Source organism: Egretta garzetta, unplaced genomic scaffold (genome assembly GCF_000687185.1).
Source record: "Egretta garzetta isolate BGI_Z169 unplaced genomic scaffold, ASM68718v1 scaffold35, whole genome shotgun sequence".
Classification (NCBI taxonomy): domain Eukaryota; kingdom Metazoa; phylum Chordata; class Aves; order Pelecaniformes; family Ardeidae; genus Egretta; species Egretta garzetta.
In genome coordinates, this window is record NW_009259730.1 from 1,075,296 (window position 1) to 1,089,043 (window position 13,748).

General features: G+C 40.9%; 1 protein-coding gene across 1 annotated transcript in view; it reads right to left on the reverse strand.

Moving 5' to 3' along the window:
* Positions 1-13,748, reverse strand: part of KLHL14 (kelch like family member 14) — a 101,333-nt gene that overhangs the window by 38,177 nt on the left and 49,408 nt on the right. Inside the window, exons 7-8 of the mRNA XM_009639482.2 lie at positions 11,829-12,010; positions 7,155-7,276 (exon numbers count right to left, since the gene is read on the reverse strand). Of these exons, the coding sequence (XP_009637777.2) occupies positions 7,155-7,276; positions 11,829-12,010 (304 nt within the window). The remainder of the gene's footprint in view (positions 1-7,154; positions 7,277-11,828; positions 12,011-13,748) is intronic.

Below are 13,748 nucleotides of genomic sequence, written 5' to 3' on the forward strand. Positions count from 1 at the left end.
AAACAGTATTTAAGGCACAAGTACAGCATTCATTGTAAGAGCATGCTACATTTTCACTCATTCTTAGAGCTCTCTCTTGCTCTTAGATACGCAGGCATGCACCATTAATGGCACTTGCATGGTTGAATTCCCATGCATCATCCTCAGAAAGGGAGTTGTGGCTAACCTCTAGTATGTCACGTGTAAAAAAACACCCTTCACTATATTTCTGTTTCTTACTTCTATATTCTCACTTCCCTGTATGTCTAGAGCATGTGGCTTATTGGCAATGTGTCTGACCACACTGAATAAATCTCCTAAATCCAGGCTTAAAGTTGGATAGTCATACTGATCAGTCAGCTTTTCTGTGTATGAACCTCTCTTCTTTTGTGACTGTGTTTTCCTGGTTTTGAACCTTTTAAAAGGGACTAAATTTAAGAATGGAAAATATTATATATATGTAGTTATATACATTAAAATTAGCTTTTAATGCAATCAGTGTGTTTGTTTAAGACAGAGGATACATATAAGCATGTGCAGACATGTACATGTACTTGTACAACTTCTGCATACATCTACCACATTTATTAAATCTGCCTAGTGGATAATACCAAGACTTCTGCCTTAGCAATACGCTAATGCTTGCTCAAGCTTTTCAAAGCAGTGCTGAAACCATCCCCGACACAGCACTGAAGCAGTAGCTGCACCATCCCCGACTGCTGGATAAATGCAGTAAGAGAGATAAAATTTATCAGGGCTGCCAAGAAGTGTTCATCAAGACACATTTTTGATTAACGGAAGTGTGCACTCTTCTCACATGTGACAAAAAAAGGGAGAAAGGGGGTAGAAATTGTAACTGGCATGTCAAGAGGTTTAACCTGTCCATCTGACTCTTGGCACTTTTGGCAAACACCACTTCTTTTATTCAGTTACCAATTGATTGGGGGTAAATTGAAGGAGGAAACCTTTGCTTCTAACACACTATCGTTCTTCTAAGAAGTAAAAGCTCTACAGTGGATGAATTTATTTACTTAAAAGACGTAACATTTCCAAAGGCACAATATGTTCTAGGCATCTAGTGGTACTTAAACTGACATTTATGCCTTTGAAAATTTCTCCCAAGAACCTCTGCTGTGAGCACATAAATCATACTGTCTGTCTTGTAAGTAACCAACTTGGAAAAGAAGAAACTGGATAAAGCACTCCAACACATGAAGGACCGAGAAACTCTTAGTGATGCCAAAGCCGTTTCAGAAAAACAGAGGAACTGGACTTTTGTTATTAATTTGCCCAGGAAACACAAAGTAACATTGTGTATAGGCAAGGCTGACACGACTGAGCACCACAGAATTGCCAAAGAAAACAGAAGATAAAGAAATGCAACCTGTTCAATGACTATGGTATGAAGCAAACCATTTTACCTTCCTTTTACTTGACTCCCCTGGGGGTAAAATGCATAAATAACGACGCTGAAAGGGTTTCTAGGACCACCAGTACACCTAAGTGCTGGCTGACACTCAAAGTGTTGTTACTGAAGATGGAAGACTGCTGTACAGGAGGCTGTGCTGTCACAGAACATATTCAAGGGAAATTTAAAAAGGCAAAATGACAGAAATGAAAAGATGCTGCATTCAGATCAGATTACCTGCAGTGGAGATTGCCTCATGAAAATTAAAGGACAGCCAACCTGGGGAAGGAAGGAGAAGGTGGCCCGCCTTTATCAGAGCCTCGAGGATGAAAAGGTTACAGGCTGCTTGTTACGATCAGCGAGTCAGAGAAGACAAATAGATGACAACTCCTTGATATTGTGATTGCTGCTGGCATGAAGGAGAGAAATGGAGAAGGAAATCGAAGTGCCTGATTCATTGTTTGTCCTCATGCATGGACCAAACACAGCAGGCGTAAATAAACCTAGCAAAGGGCAGGAAGGTCAAGATGACTAAAATAAGGCTAAGGGATAACTAGGAAAACAAGTAACCAGAAATGGAACGTTGGTCATCCTGACCGAACTCTCCAGTCTGGTGACCTTCTGGAATTTTCCTTGTCTTTCCTATGCAAATATATCGCCTGTATTATACACTTTGTTGGACAATGACATTGGCTTTTACACTGGATTAAAATCCAAACCTAGTGCAATACCTAAGCATAAATGCATTATTGCCCATACACATATTTGCCACTATTTTGATGTTCACTGAATCACCTACATGGTTTACACAGATGACGTGGTTATCTAGGCAGGTTAAGGAACGTTACAATTAGCATCTTACTGAAAAACGAAGTACCTATATGAAAGAAAGGTCTGCTGCAACTGCAGCTTCACATGGATGGAACATGCCACCTAAGAGATCAGTAACGTTTTCCAATATTTTACCCTTTTGTGCTTTAGAGAAAAAGGAATTTTGCATTGAAAGGAGGATTCACTGTATACCTAGAAATCTGTAAGACACAATTTCTCTCCTACTCATTGGTTCTAATCAGACAGATGGATACATTGCTATGGAAAAAATAATAAAAAAATCCCTAAAACAATGACTGCATCTTTTTTATTTATTTCTTGCATTCTCTGTTCACGTAGCAAGAAATTTAATTCCAGTTGGATCAGTCTCTTGTGGTATTTTTTTCTTTCATTTAATATATTTTTTAAATGCTTAGAGGCATTATGACAGAAAAGCATGTATTTTTTGCCCTGGCTTATACCCATCATCCTTACCATTACAACAAGACAAAAGCATTAAAGTAAAATTAATCATGTCAAAAGATTTTAGCAAAAAACAAGGGAGACCATGCATAAAGCATCGCTTTGTCTAGTGTGAAGTCACGCTCTGATTAAAAACATATAATGAAAGTGAAAGTAATACATCATTGCCTTAGCAGTAGGGTTTTTTGGGAGAGCTATGCAATTCTGAACACAAAAAATCTTTATAGGCTCTGGATTTTGAAACTTGCAATTATTATGGAATAATTCTAACAAACAAAACATTGTTTCACTTCCTTAAAGTTTAATTAATCTTAAACGTTGCAGTTAAAACAACCCACCAAAGGAGTTTTAGGATTAAACAAGGACTCCTGGCAGGACTGTAGCTGGTAATTAAAACCAAAGCAGCAGTGGCTGGTTCTGAGCAGCCAGGCGTGAGGTGGTGACACAGGGACACACACCCCCCTCACTGCCCCACATCCAGCACGTAGTTATGAGGACTGCAAAATATCATGGCATAATGAAACACCATTAACAGAGCAGAACTTTTGCCGTTACTAAGAACCACCAAACACCCATCAGCCATTCGGTCTGTGTCACCGGCAGGGGGGGCCAGTTAAAAAATGAACTGGTGTTTGCCCACGTGTAGGCAAGCCTGGAAGGAAACCACACAGTGAGGATTGGTTCACCGTACTTTGCGCAGGCACAACTGTGCAGTAAGTAGCACTTTCAAATTAAACCGCAACATGCACATTATGAATCTCAGATTAGGGCTGTGCCCACGTCAAGTAAAATCAGGTGGCAGAAAATGTTTGTAAAATGCCACTTACTTTCTCCTCCTTTTTCTTTATTCTGTCTCTATTCTTTGTTGCCAACACAGAAAAAATAACTCTCTGAGAAATACCAGACAGGAAAAATACACAGTAATACTAGACTGTGAAAAATCTACCGATCCCTTGAGCCATAGCATTCTTGCCTATAGATGATGACATTAAAAAATTGGAAATGGGTGCATGCTTCCCCTCCTCTTCTGGATCTATGAACAAGGCAAGTTGTTTTCCTGATACCTTTAGAATTACTCCCATTAGTACTGATGCATTTGGTGCTTTGGCTAGCCAGGCAGAGAGAGGTGGGCAGTATCCCCTGCCAATAGATCTAGTCTTGTCGCGGGAACAAAATGAGATTGCTACTCTGCTGAGCTGTCATACTCGATAGCTTGTGCTGTTCCACCTGCAACTGTCTTCATAGCTCCAAGTGCCGCGCCACGGCTTACATGGCGTCAGTAGTTTCCGACGGCTGATCTTCTCCCGTTCCCTATGCATCACGCGAGGCAGGACACAGAGCCCTAAGCAACGGAGCGCTTGCGACAGCCACTCTCCACGCTGAGAAGGAAAAAGGCAACAGGCAAACAGCTCCTTCCCAAAGGGGTTTGCAGGCCCCCCTGCTGAGTAACTTCTGGGGCTCCTCTCAGTGGAGGGCGACAAGAGGAGATTCCGTCTCCTCTCATCCATCTCCTCCTCAATGGCCTTGCCACTACACCCAGGACTATGTGTTTGCAAGCTTCTTTCCCACCTTCCCTACCCCCAAATGCCACTGACACAGAGAGCAGAAAATTAGTCATGTAGATGGGTTTGGGGGAGGGAAAGGGGAATTTCCATGCCCATCCACGTTGGATCAACAAGCCCCTAAGTGCAAAGCCTCGCTTTTTGTTGGTGTGTGGAAGAGTCTACTAGAGGGCCGCAGGTTACAGAAAAGACTCTGTAAACATTTGCTATTACAGGAAGAAATCAAACACACCTAAGGTGACAGTAAGATAGAATGCCCTAAAATACCAGACTACAAGGACTAAGATTCTTCCCATCACAGAACCTTACGAGCAGAACACTGCTTTTGCTCTGTCCCTCTTCTCTAGAGAACAAACTCCTCATTTGCACTGATGAGCTGGGGGTGAACTGCAACCTCAGGACTGACAGCCCTGTCTAAACAAGTGAAAAAGAAACAAGAAGAATCTTCCTCCTCCGCTCCTGATTGTACATCTCTGGTAAGAATAAAAAATAAACAGACCAATTATTTTCCAAAACTGTGGACTGGGAGAGAGGCAAAAGGGTAAAGGAAGTACTTCTGTACTACTAAAGGGATATACTTCTATATATACTAAAATATACTAAAGGAATGCACTTATTCCTAAATAGCAAAAAGTACATGAAAAATAAAGATAGAACAATGTCCTTAAATTCCCACAAACCATAAATGCCATACTATGTTGATACAACACCATGGCTGCATGAACTATCACCGTGTTGTAATGTGATTAGTTTGTGGTCTTCCCTAAAACTGCCCAGTCACAGTTCTTCAAAGGCCTCCACTCCCATGCTGTATAGTCCTTCAGTGTTTTATGGAAAGGACAGGAAAAAGTCCTACTCCCACTTGCCTCCATTTCCCATTCTCTCTTCTATTAAGTTAGAAAATAAAGCAGAGGATACTTGAAACTCTTATTTCACCTTTTTTTTTTTTTTTTTAAATAATTACTGCTACCATTTGATGAGTAGTAATAACATTTTCTAAGAAACCATGCTTGTTAACATTTAGTCTTTTTCACTGTAAAAAGACATCCTGGAACAGTAGTCCAGGCCAAGAAGGCATCCTTTTCTAGCAGTTTTTGCAAGAACAGGATTACCAAAGTCACCAGAGGGCTGTGCATCTGACAGCCAACACTGAGACAGATCCTGGGAGCACCAAGTGCTTGAACATGGGCTAGCTAGGACTGTAACAGATGTATTATCTTTTAACCATAGCACAGAAGGCTACGTGCACTAACCAGAATGGAAAAAGAATTTTTGTTTACTATTTGTTTCTATTTGTTAGCGGTAACAAAGAAAAGGCCACATTGTTTTGATAAAATTACATAAAAATATTCAGAAACACTTCTCAACACCACCATAGATGGTGATGTTATTCAAATACTAGCGATGGATTTTTAACTAGAGCATTTAGGTATCTTGCCCCTGGGTCCAGTTTTCCCACAGTCTTGGGGACAGTATCACACCGTTAAGTAACCAAGAACTGAATAAATTTCATTCTTACAAAATCTGACAGATCTATAGATAACTAAGATTCAGAATAAAGTTTTTTACTTTAATTCAGTGGAGAGTTCATATCTTGAAGCAAGATCCATTTCTCCTGCCTATCTGAACACTACTGCCTTACATAGTATCACTGATTTTTCACTGACTTACCATCTTCAGAATTTCCTTAGAAGCAGTGTACAGAGGTGAGTATTGTATCTCATTATTATAAGAAACGTGAAGTGTAGTGTATTTCCCAGTACAGATGCTGTGGCCTTTTCTAATGTACAGTTTATATGACCTTTGTTACACAATAACCTCAACTATTAGTCCAGGGTATCTATACCTAAGCAGTCTTTTTACGTTGCAGCACTTTGAGAAAGGCTCCTAAATTTTCCATGGGAGAGAGCAATTTGCAGAGGTATCATTTAAAAGTCCTGCATCATAGCAGTCTTTTTAATTATTTTTTCATCCTGACCTGTGCATGTAATATTAATGCAGATGTATCCCGTTAAAGGGCTTTGGATAAGGGATGAGGAACAGAGTTCTGTAAAATGTATTTTACTGGGGGGAAAAAAGCAGGTCTATTAGGAAACCCAGGTTTTAGCAGCTGTCCAGTTTTAGAAGTATGGCTTTGATTTATGGATCAAAATTGCTCATTTATTATTTTATCTATAGTGCTTTGGGCAATTTTGACAGTTAAAATTTAGTTTTATTGACCAATGCAGCCAGTTTAGCCACAAGGGGACCAATGCACACACAGCCTGCTGCACTCAAGAAGCTATGATTTGATTCCATGACCAAGTCAGACTGGGAATCGCAACCGACATAACAATAAGTTCCAAATCTCGATGCTCGGGGCAAAATACTTACTCTAAAGCACAATCAACCTTTAAAAGAAGGTGGGAAAGAATTTTGTGATAGAAGCCTCCATGCACTGTTTATTGTAGCTGATATATTCTATCCATGCTTCTGTCAGCATTTAATGATTGTGGACAACAGATAAAGCTGGAAGAAGGAAATGAAAATGCAAAAAAGAATCAAAGGTGTGCTCTAGCACTATGGCTTACCAGGGATCTGACTCTGAGAAAACTGTCTCGAACACTGCCTTTTTTTTTTCCTAAACCAGATTTTATTCGTATGTACATAAATATGCATGTATTCATGCTGCACTACGAAAGACTTACAAGTTTACCTAAAAAACTTACTGGAATGATTTTAAGCCAATGTTAATTTAGGCCTATCCTATTATAAAATTAGCATCTTCTGCAATCTCAATTTATTGCTCCATTGTGAAGCCCCCTGTGATACATAAACAAATCCCTGAAGAGAAACAAATCAATAAAGTGTCTAATTTGATTAACCACATTTTTAAATTCATCAAGACAACTGTACAAAAATAAACCACTTACTTGTCAGTATTTTCCACGTCTTCTTTTCATCATCATAATACTGAACCAAATTGCTGGGTAGCCGGTCAGGTCCGGGAGGCAATCCTCCAACCAATAACAGCATTTTCTTATTGGAACGAATTCTTCACCCAAAACAAGAGGAAAGATGAACAACCGCATTACTGAGGAGTATTTTTAGTGGCAACAAAATCATAACCATCAAAAGAATGTTCACTGCTTGCAGTTTTCTATTTCATTTTTTGTGTTTCTTTCCCCAATCATGTCTCAACAATTTTTTGAACCAAGCAGAAAAATGATCAGAAAAGCTGCATATCTCTCTACTCATGGCATAATAAGCTTCCTTTATGCAATTTGTTAGAGGTTCATTCTAGAACGACCTTTTTCTTATATTATCCCTTTAAATCATCACTCTTTACAGCTGAATACACATGAAATGCTCTGGAGTTGTACTAAGGTTAAGCATTAAAGTTGCATGTCAAAAATCGTATTAGTCAAAATCATTATTATAAGCCATTCTACACTCAAAGAACCTTGAAAAAATTAAGGTTATGCAGAGAGTTTGTGAGCCAACTCTTTAATCACACACTGAACTTCAGATATACAGTTTAGTACAATTAGCAGCACTGGGCTAATGGTTATGGGTTAAATGCTACTTACAAGCACTTTTGTTTGTTTAATCCAGACTCTTGCTTTCACTCTCCCCCCCGGCTCCCCCCCTTCTCTTTGCTCTCCCCCTGTGCACCACTGGCTATAGCAACACCAATTGGTAAAAATGAGACTGTGATGTTGTTGTGAGCCTCCCCAGAGTGGAGCCCTGCCAGTGCTTGCCACTGATCCAGCGGCATGAACCTGCTCAACTGTGCAAAGTCACTCTAATTCCCTCCCTCTGTTTTTCTACCTTCTCCCCCAGGGGGCAACCACTGAAAGGAGTGACTACCCACCCATCAAGAGCTGGCAATTCGCTGCTATTAACCGTGACCGTGATTCCCAATCTGCCTGGCAGTTCTTAAGAACAGGACTGCAATGTCTCATATGCAGTAAAAGCGGTTATCTGCACCCTGGCCTCCAACGCTCCACCTGATGAATGTACGATTTCTTTGCAACATTAAGGGATTTAGCACAATTGTAAGTGAAAAGGGGAGGGGAGGCCCAGACCCCCAGATGAGCCCTGATGCTTTAATAGTCACTTCGCATATAATTGAACTTTCATCAGTTATACTAAGCTTGGGTGTGATAACGCTGGAAGAAAGGCCTACGCTCAAAATGTTCCCGTCAAGTAGGAAGGTGACATAGCCTGAAAAAAATGGATCGATACAAATGAATGTGCAGGGGGACCATGCATTTGACGGCACGCACCCTTGCCAAACACCAACCGTTTTCCAAGCATGACAACATCACTGTAGCAATCTGCGTGTCGGTCTGCAGCAAACACTCCTGGCCAAGAAAGGTACAGAATGCTGTGAACCAAAGCCTGCCACCACAACGGCACGCTGTGGGGTAAAACCACCACCCTGCAGCTCCAATCTCAGCAGTGCACCCCAGCAGCGGGTGCTTTACCACCAAGGCACACCAGTGGCTTAGGTCCAGCTACTACCTAGACAGTATTGGGGACCCACCGACTTCCATTTGTAGCAGCACGGCATCCTCTGTTCAGAAGATGGGGCAAAATGAGCCAGGTTGTGCTGTGGACACGCACTGCCGAAAAGGAACCTTCTCCAGGAAGGGAGCATGGATGCAGCTGAAGGCTCGGATCCACATGATGCTTAGGAGCAAAACCTTTCAGATGGTTATCCAACAGACAGCTACAGACTGCGGATATACCTATCACGAGGATGGCCAGGGAATTATCTAGCAGATGGCCTAGTTTGTTTTTAAAAGGATTTAGGGCTCAGAGCAGGTCCTCAGTTGACAGCGGAGGAAATGAAACCCACACCGCAGGGCAGGAGCTATGCCGCGGGGGCAGTGGGGCAGTGACGCTGCCGCATTCTCCCACGCTCTCCTGCACCCCCTGCTTCGCTCCCGACCTGGGGGGAGCCCCTGCGGCCCTTCCGTCCTTCTGACAAGCCAGCCTTCAACCTCTGCACTGAACCCACTATGTACTGTCAAACGATGACTGCTACTGGCCCACCAAACTGCATCTGCGCAGGGCATCAGGAGCCATCTCATGATCACTGTTGGCACCGACTCCACTCAGCAAAGACCAAGCTCCGGGCAAAGCGTTCATAAGCATTGCCAGTGTCTTGAAACGTTCGATGTCCCCAGTAAAGTTTTTAATGAGAGAACGTTTGATAAAAGCGATGCAACACAGGAGTATGATGAACTATTTTTTGGTATGAGTTAGGGATGACTGCACACGTAACAAGTGGCAGAGCAAACCAGAGCCATAAGTCAGTTATGCATGGCCATCCCTAACGATAGAGAATAAATTGTTTATTCCAACCCTCTTGCGTTGTACGTTATATCACAATCAACTCCCCGTGTATTGTAAAATTCAGAATGCCCTTGCAAGGTTTACTTGATAAAGGAGTTTATTTTGATTTTCATCTTTCATCTGTAAAACTCCCTTCTAACTCCAAAGCACTGTGAAAAACCAATGAATGGCCAAGGCTCAATAGTTAAGGTGAAGAATGAAATGTCAGATGTAACTCTGAGTTTCCAGACTTTGGCAGCTGCAACTATCCTTAACATTACTTTTTCAGCTAAACAATCTGAGAAGCTACTGCTTCTTGAGAAGGAGCAGCACGGCTATATGGGAGTGTTTAAAAAAATATTTAGTATTTTTACTTGTTTAAAATGGGAAGCGGCACGAACGGAAGCCCTTAATAAAAGTTTAATAAGAACCTAATAGCTAGCACAGCCTCTACCAAAAGCACAGGAAACTCTCACATGGCAAAGAAGAGATGGGTTCTTTTACTCAAAGTATCTAATTCATCTATATTGAGAGCTCTTCCAGTGAACCAAGTAAAGACAATATAGTGACTAGAGAAAGATACGCATGTTTTAAACTGATGTGTTTTCCTGAAGCCAATTCTGCTTCTTAAGTTTTGCTGTGAATTGCTACATTTTAGGTTTTGAAAAAAAAAATATTTACTACGCTATATTTGTGTTTCATATTGCATTTAAGAGTACTGTTAAAATCTTAAAATACATTCTAAAATACGAAAGACATGGAAATGATCACTGCTTATATGCAGAAGACTTTTCCAAATATTAATAAAAATGTAATTCAGTGAAACACTACAATGAAGGAAGGATTTTAAAATATGTGTAATACCTTAGCAAGATGAAGTTTCTCCCTTTCTTGCATTACTACATGTTTGCTATTTGGGTAACGCAAGATTACCATGTGAAATGCTCTGCATTACATCTGAAACTCTCTTTCTTCGCAGTCCTTATTTCACAGTGTAATATACTATTCGGTTACATACCGTGCTTCACAGTGTCCCTAGCAAGGCTATTATGATCATCTTGTGTTCAATTAACAGTAGTGGGTCCTGGTCAGGGAAGGTTAAAATAATGTTAACTGTGAGCAGGCAGGCTGATACCATGGCAAAAAGCTGAGATAAACTTATCCATCTGTTATCCTGAAAGCCGTTTCTTATACCTGCAATCCAAAACTCTAGTTCTCCTTGATGAACATTCAGGTGTTGCTATTATTCTGCACATACTTTGCAGTTTCTGTTCTGCAAAGATTTTAAAACACTTAATTCACCTTAATTAAGTTCCTAGGTACCCCATGTGGTGTGGAATTTATTTTGTCTACTTACAAGACTGGAAACCAAAGTATATTTTAAAGTCAACATTTTCAAGCTTGTATAGTTTCCTTCAGGCACATCAACCTAGGAACTTGAGAACTCATGTAACTGGCTTCATTTCCAGAGACGTTGAATACCCATCAACATACCTAAATCCTGCTCACTTCAAAGGTAGCAGAAGCACATGTGCATCAGCTCTGAAACTCAGGTCACTAGCCCATAGCCTAAACTAACCAAACTAACCATGAATACAGAGGGCAAAATGCTGAACCCAAGGGAGTTCATCAACCCACAAGGAAATCAGCAGAAAAGACACTAACAGACCTCAGTACCCCTGACAGCCACTCCCACCCAAAGCTCTTTTGCAACCTTGATAGCCTCATGTTAATGGCAAATGCATGAATGGGAAATACTCTTCTTGTACATAGTTTTTATTAGCATATCCATCAATCTTGCACTGATGGGTTTTCCTTATCTGGGCAGTTAGCAGAAGTTCATTCCACCAAGGCTGGCAAGAAAACAAGCCCCAACAACAACAGGTTTGCTCCAAACTCTTCTGGTTTTAAACAATGCAACAGGGCTCCCCTCTCTGCACTAGCAAATGCAAAGAACTGGAAAGAATACAAAGATGAAGTGGCAACCCTGTGGTTCTTAATGCATTCGGGGTAGTGCTACACATCAGAAAGAAAACTGCATCTTTGATTACCATAGTCACCTCTACATCCATGAAAAAAAAAAACCCCAAACTATCCAACTATACTTTACTCTTAACTCAGGGCTATAAAAAACCAAAAACCTGGATCATATATTCTCTTTTAATATGGGCTATCATCACCATTGAGTATGGAGCAAGCCAGGTTGTTCTTCCGACCAGGGACCTCACAGACATGGGGTACCTCGGTCCTGCTTGAGTGCTGACCTTAACTGCAGCAGAGCCAAATTGAACTTCAGGTATTTGCTCACTGAAGGCAAGGTGCTAACAAAAAGAGCCAGAAGACCAGCCCAGACCCAGCAAGAGCAGGTGATTGGGCAGTGAATTTTACTTACATCCACAAATCTCATGACATAAAAGGATTTGAGACGCTGGAGGCCAACAAATAACTAAGAAGTAACAAGAAATCCCAGAAAAAGTGGCCGTATTGACCTGCAGCAGAACCAAAATACTGCAGTGAGGTTTAGATACCAACCTCAAGGTAACAAAGAGATAAATACACTGTCCCAATCAGCATTTCAGTTGCAGACATTTTGTTTGTTAACACTATAATTTAATCTCCAGAAACCAGGACGGTCCTTAGCAACCTTTTTCTTCTAAAAAGGCAACTGAAGGAGTGTTGTGTCCAACAAAAATGCAATGGAGAATCTAGTTGCGGTCTGCAAATCCGAACTGATGCTGCAGGCATCCATTTGCCCATGACTAAAGAAACTGCTTTGTCATTACAGAATGTGTGATGAGATCTTTGACGATTACCTTCCCCGCTCCTGGATGGGCATTTCAGTGCAACAAAAGTGTCATACAAAAACTGCTTATTTCAATGGATTTTGGCTTCCGCAGTTGACTGCAAAGATAGCCATGATTAGCAACACATGCTTAACAGAGAGAAAATATCATTATCCAGGCATTTAACTATGAACCTGATGAAAGCCATAAGATACAATGTAAAATTTATTTTGGATGGAAATATTTTGTGAGGTTTTGTTATCACATAAAATCAGTTAATGAATATCACAACCTATAGGTGAACAGGTGCCCAGAATCTCTTCCTAACCCTGCAGCACTGCCGGGGGAAGGACCTGAGCTCTCATAGCTGCCAGACCAAGTCCTGCAGATCAGACTTCTGCTGGAACTCTGACCCACCAGGAGTATCTTTCTTTTTATGGGCAGAGTACAGACCTAAAAGAGTATCTCCACTTTGTCAAAACCTAAAGCATGCTGAGGTCTCTTGCAAATTATGACCAAGAAATTATTTAGTGCTTAGGTTCAAAATATGTTCAAAAATATGCTGAATGTACGAGTGTTGCCTAATGAATGGATTTTTTTGACTTCTAAGGCACACCTATTGTCCAAGGCACACTTGAAAGAACGTAAAAAAGCTTTCTGTTAATACTGTACCTGAAAACCAGTCTTATCATTCACTTCAGTACCATGAAGACTGTGGTTTTCATCTTTTCATCCTCAGTGTGAGCATGCTTAGCAGAAGGCCCCGAGTACAAGTTTTCATTGCAGCAGAGCTCACCGTAACGTTCTCTGAAGAGGTTTGGTAATGCCCAAGAGACACACGTTCTCCTACTCTAATACATGTTGCTGACCACTGACAGGCCGAAGTTTAGGAACACTCAGTTGCGAATGATTTGGTGCACACATTGACCGTTGGTTTTGTCTTTTGAATCTACTAGAATTTTTTAAATTTTTGTCCAATGCATTTTTTTTAAAAAATAAATGCATAGGAAAAAAGGTCACTCTTTGCTCCAACAACAATCTTTCCTTTTCGTCTCTATCTAAAAAGCGTAAGTCTAAGGGTGAGTCTGACAGGCCACACTTAACTGTTGCAAAGTTACCTGACAAGTTAAAGTTTCCTTTATTTCTGCAGTTGCCAGACAACTTTCCATCCCCTGTATTAAAGCAACTTAGGATCTGTTTGGAGCTCTGAACACCCGATTTTTCTTTATGAATCCGATCCTGCTGCCATTACTGGTTTAGAATGGTCTCTAAGTAAATCTCGAAGAATTAGGATATTTTTTTAGCTGAAAGATTTTTGAAGTCAACGGCCCTTCCTTTTGGGCTAAGAGCCTCTGAACTAATAGGTAGCTTAGAGGCGGGCAACTGTCCTGGAAGACTGGG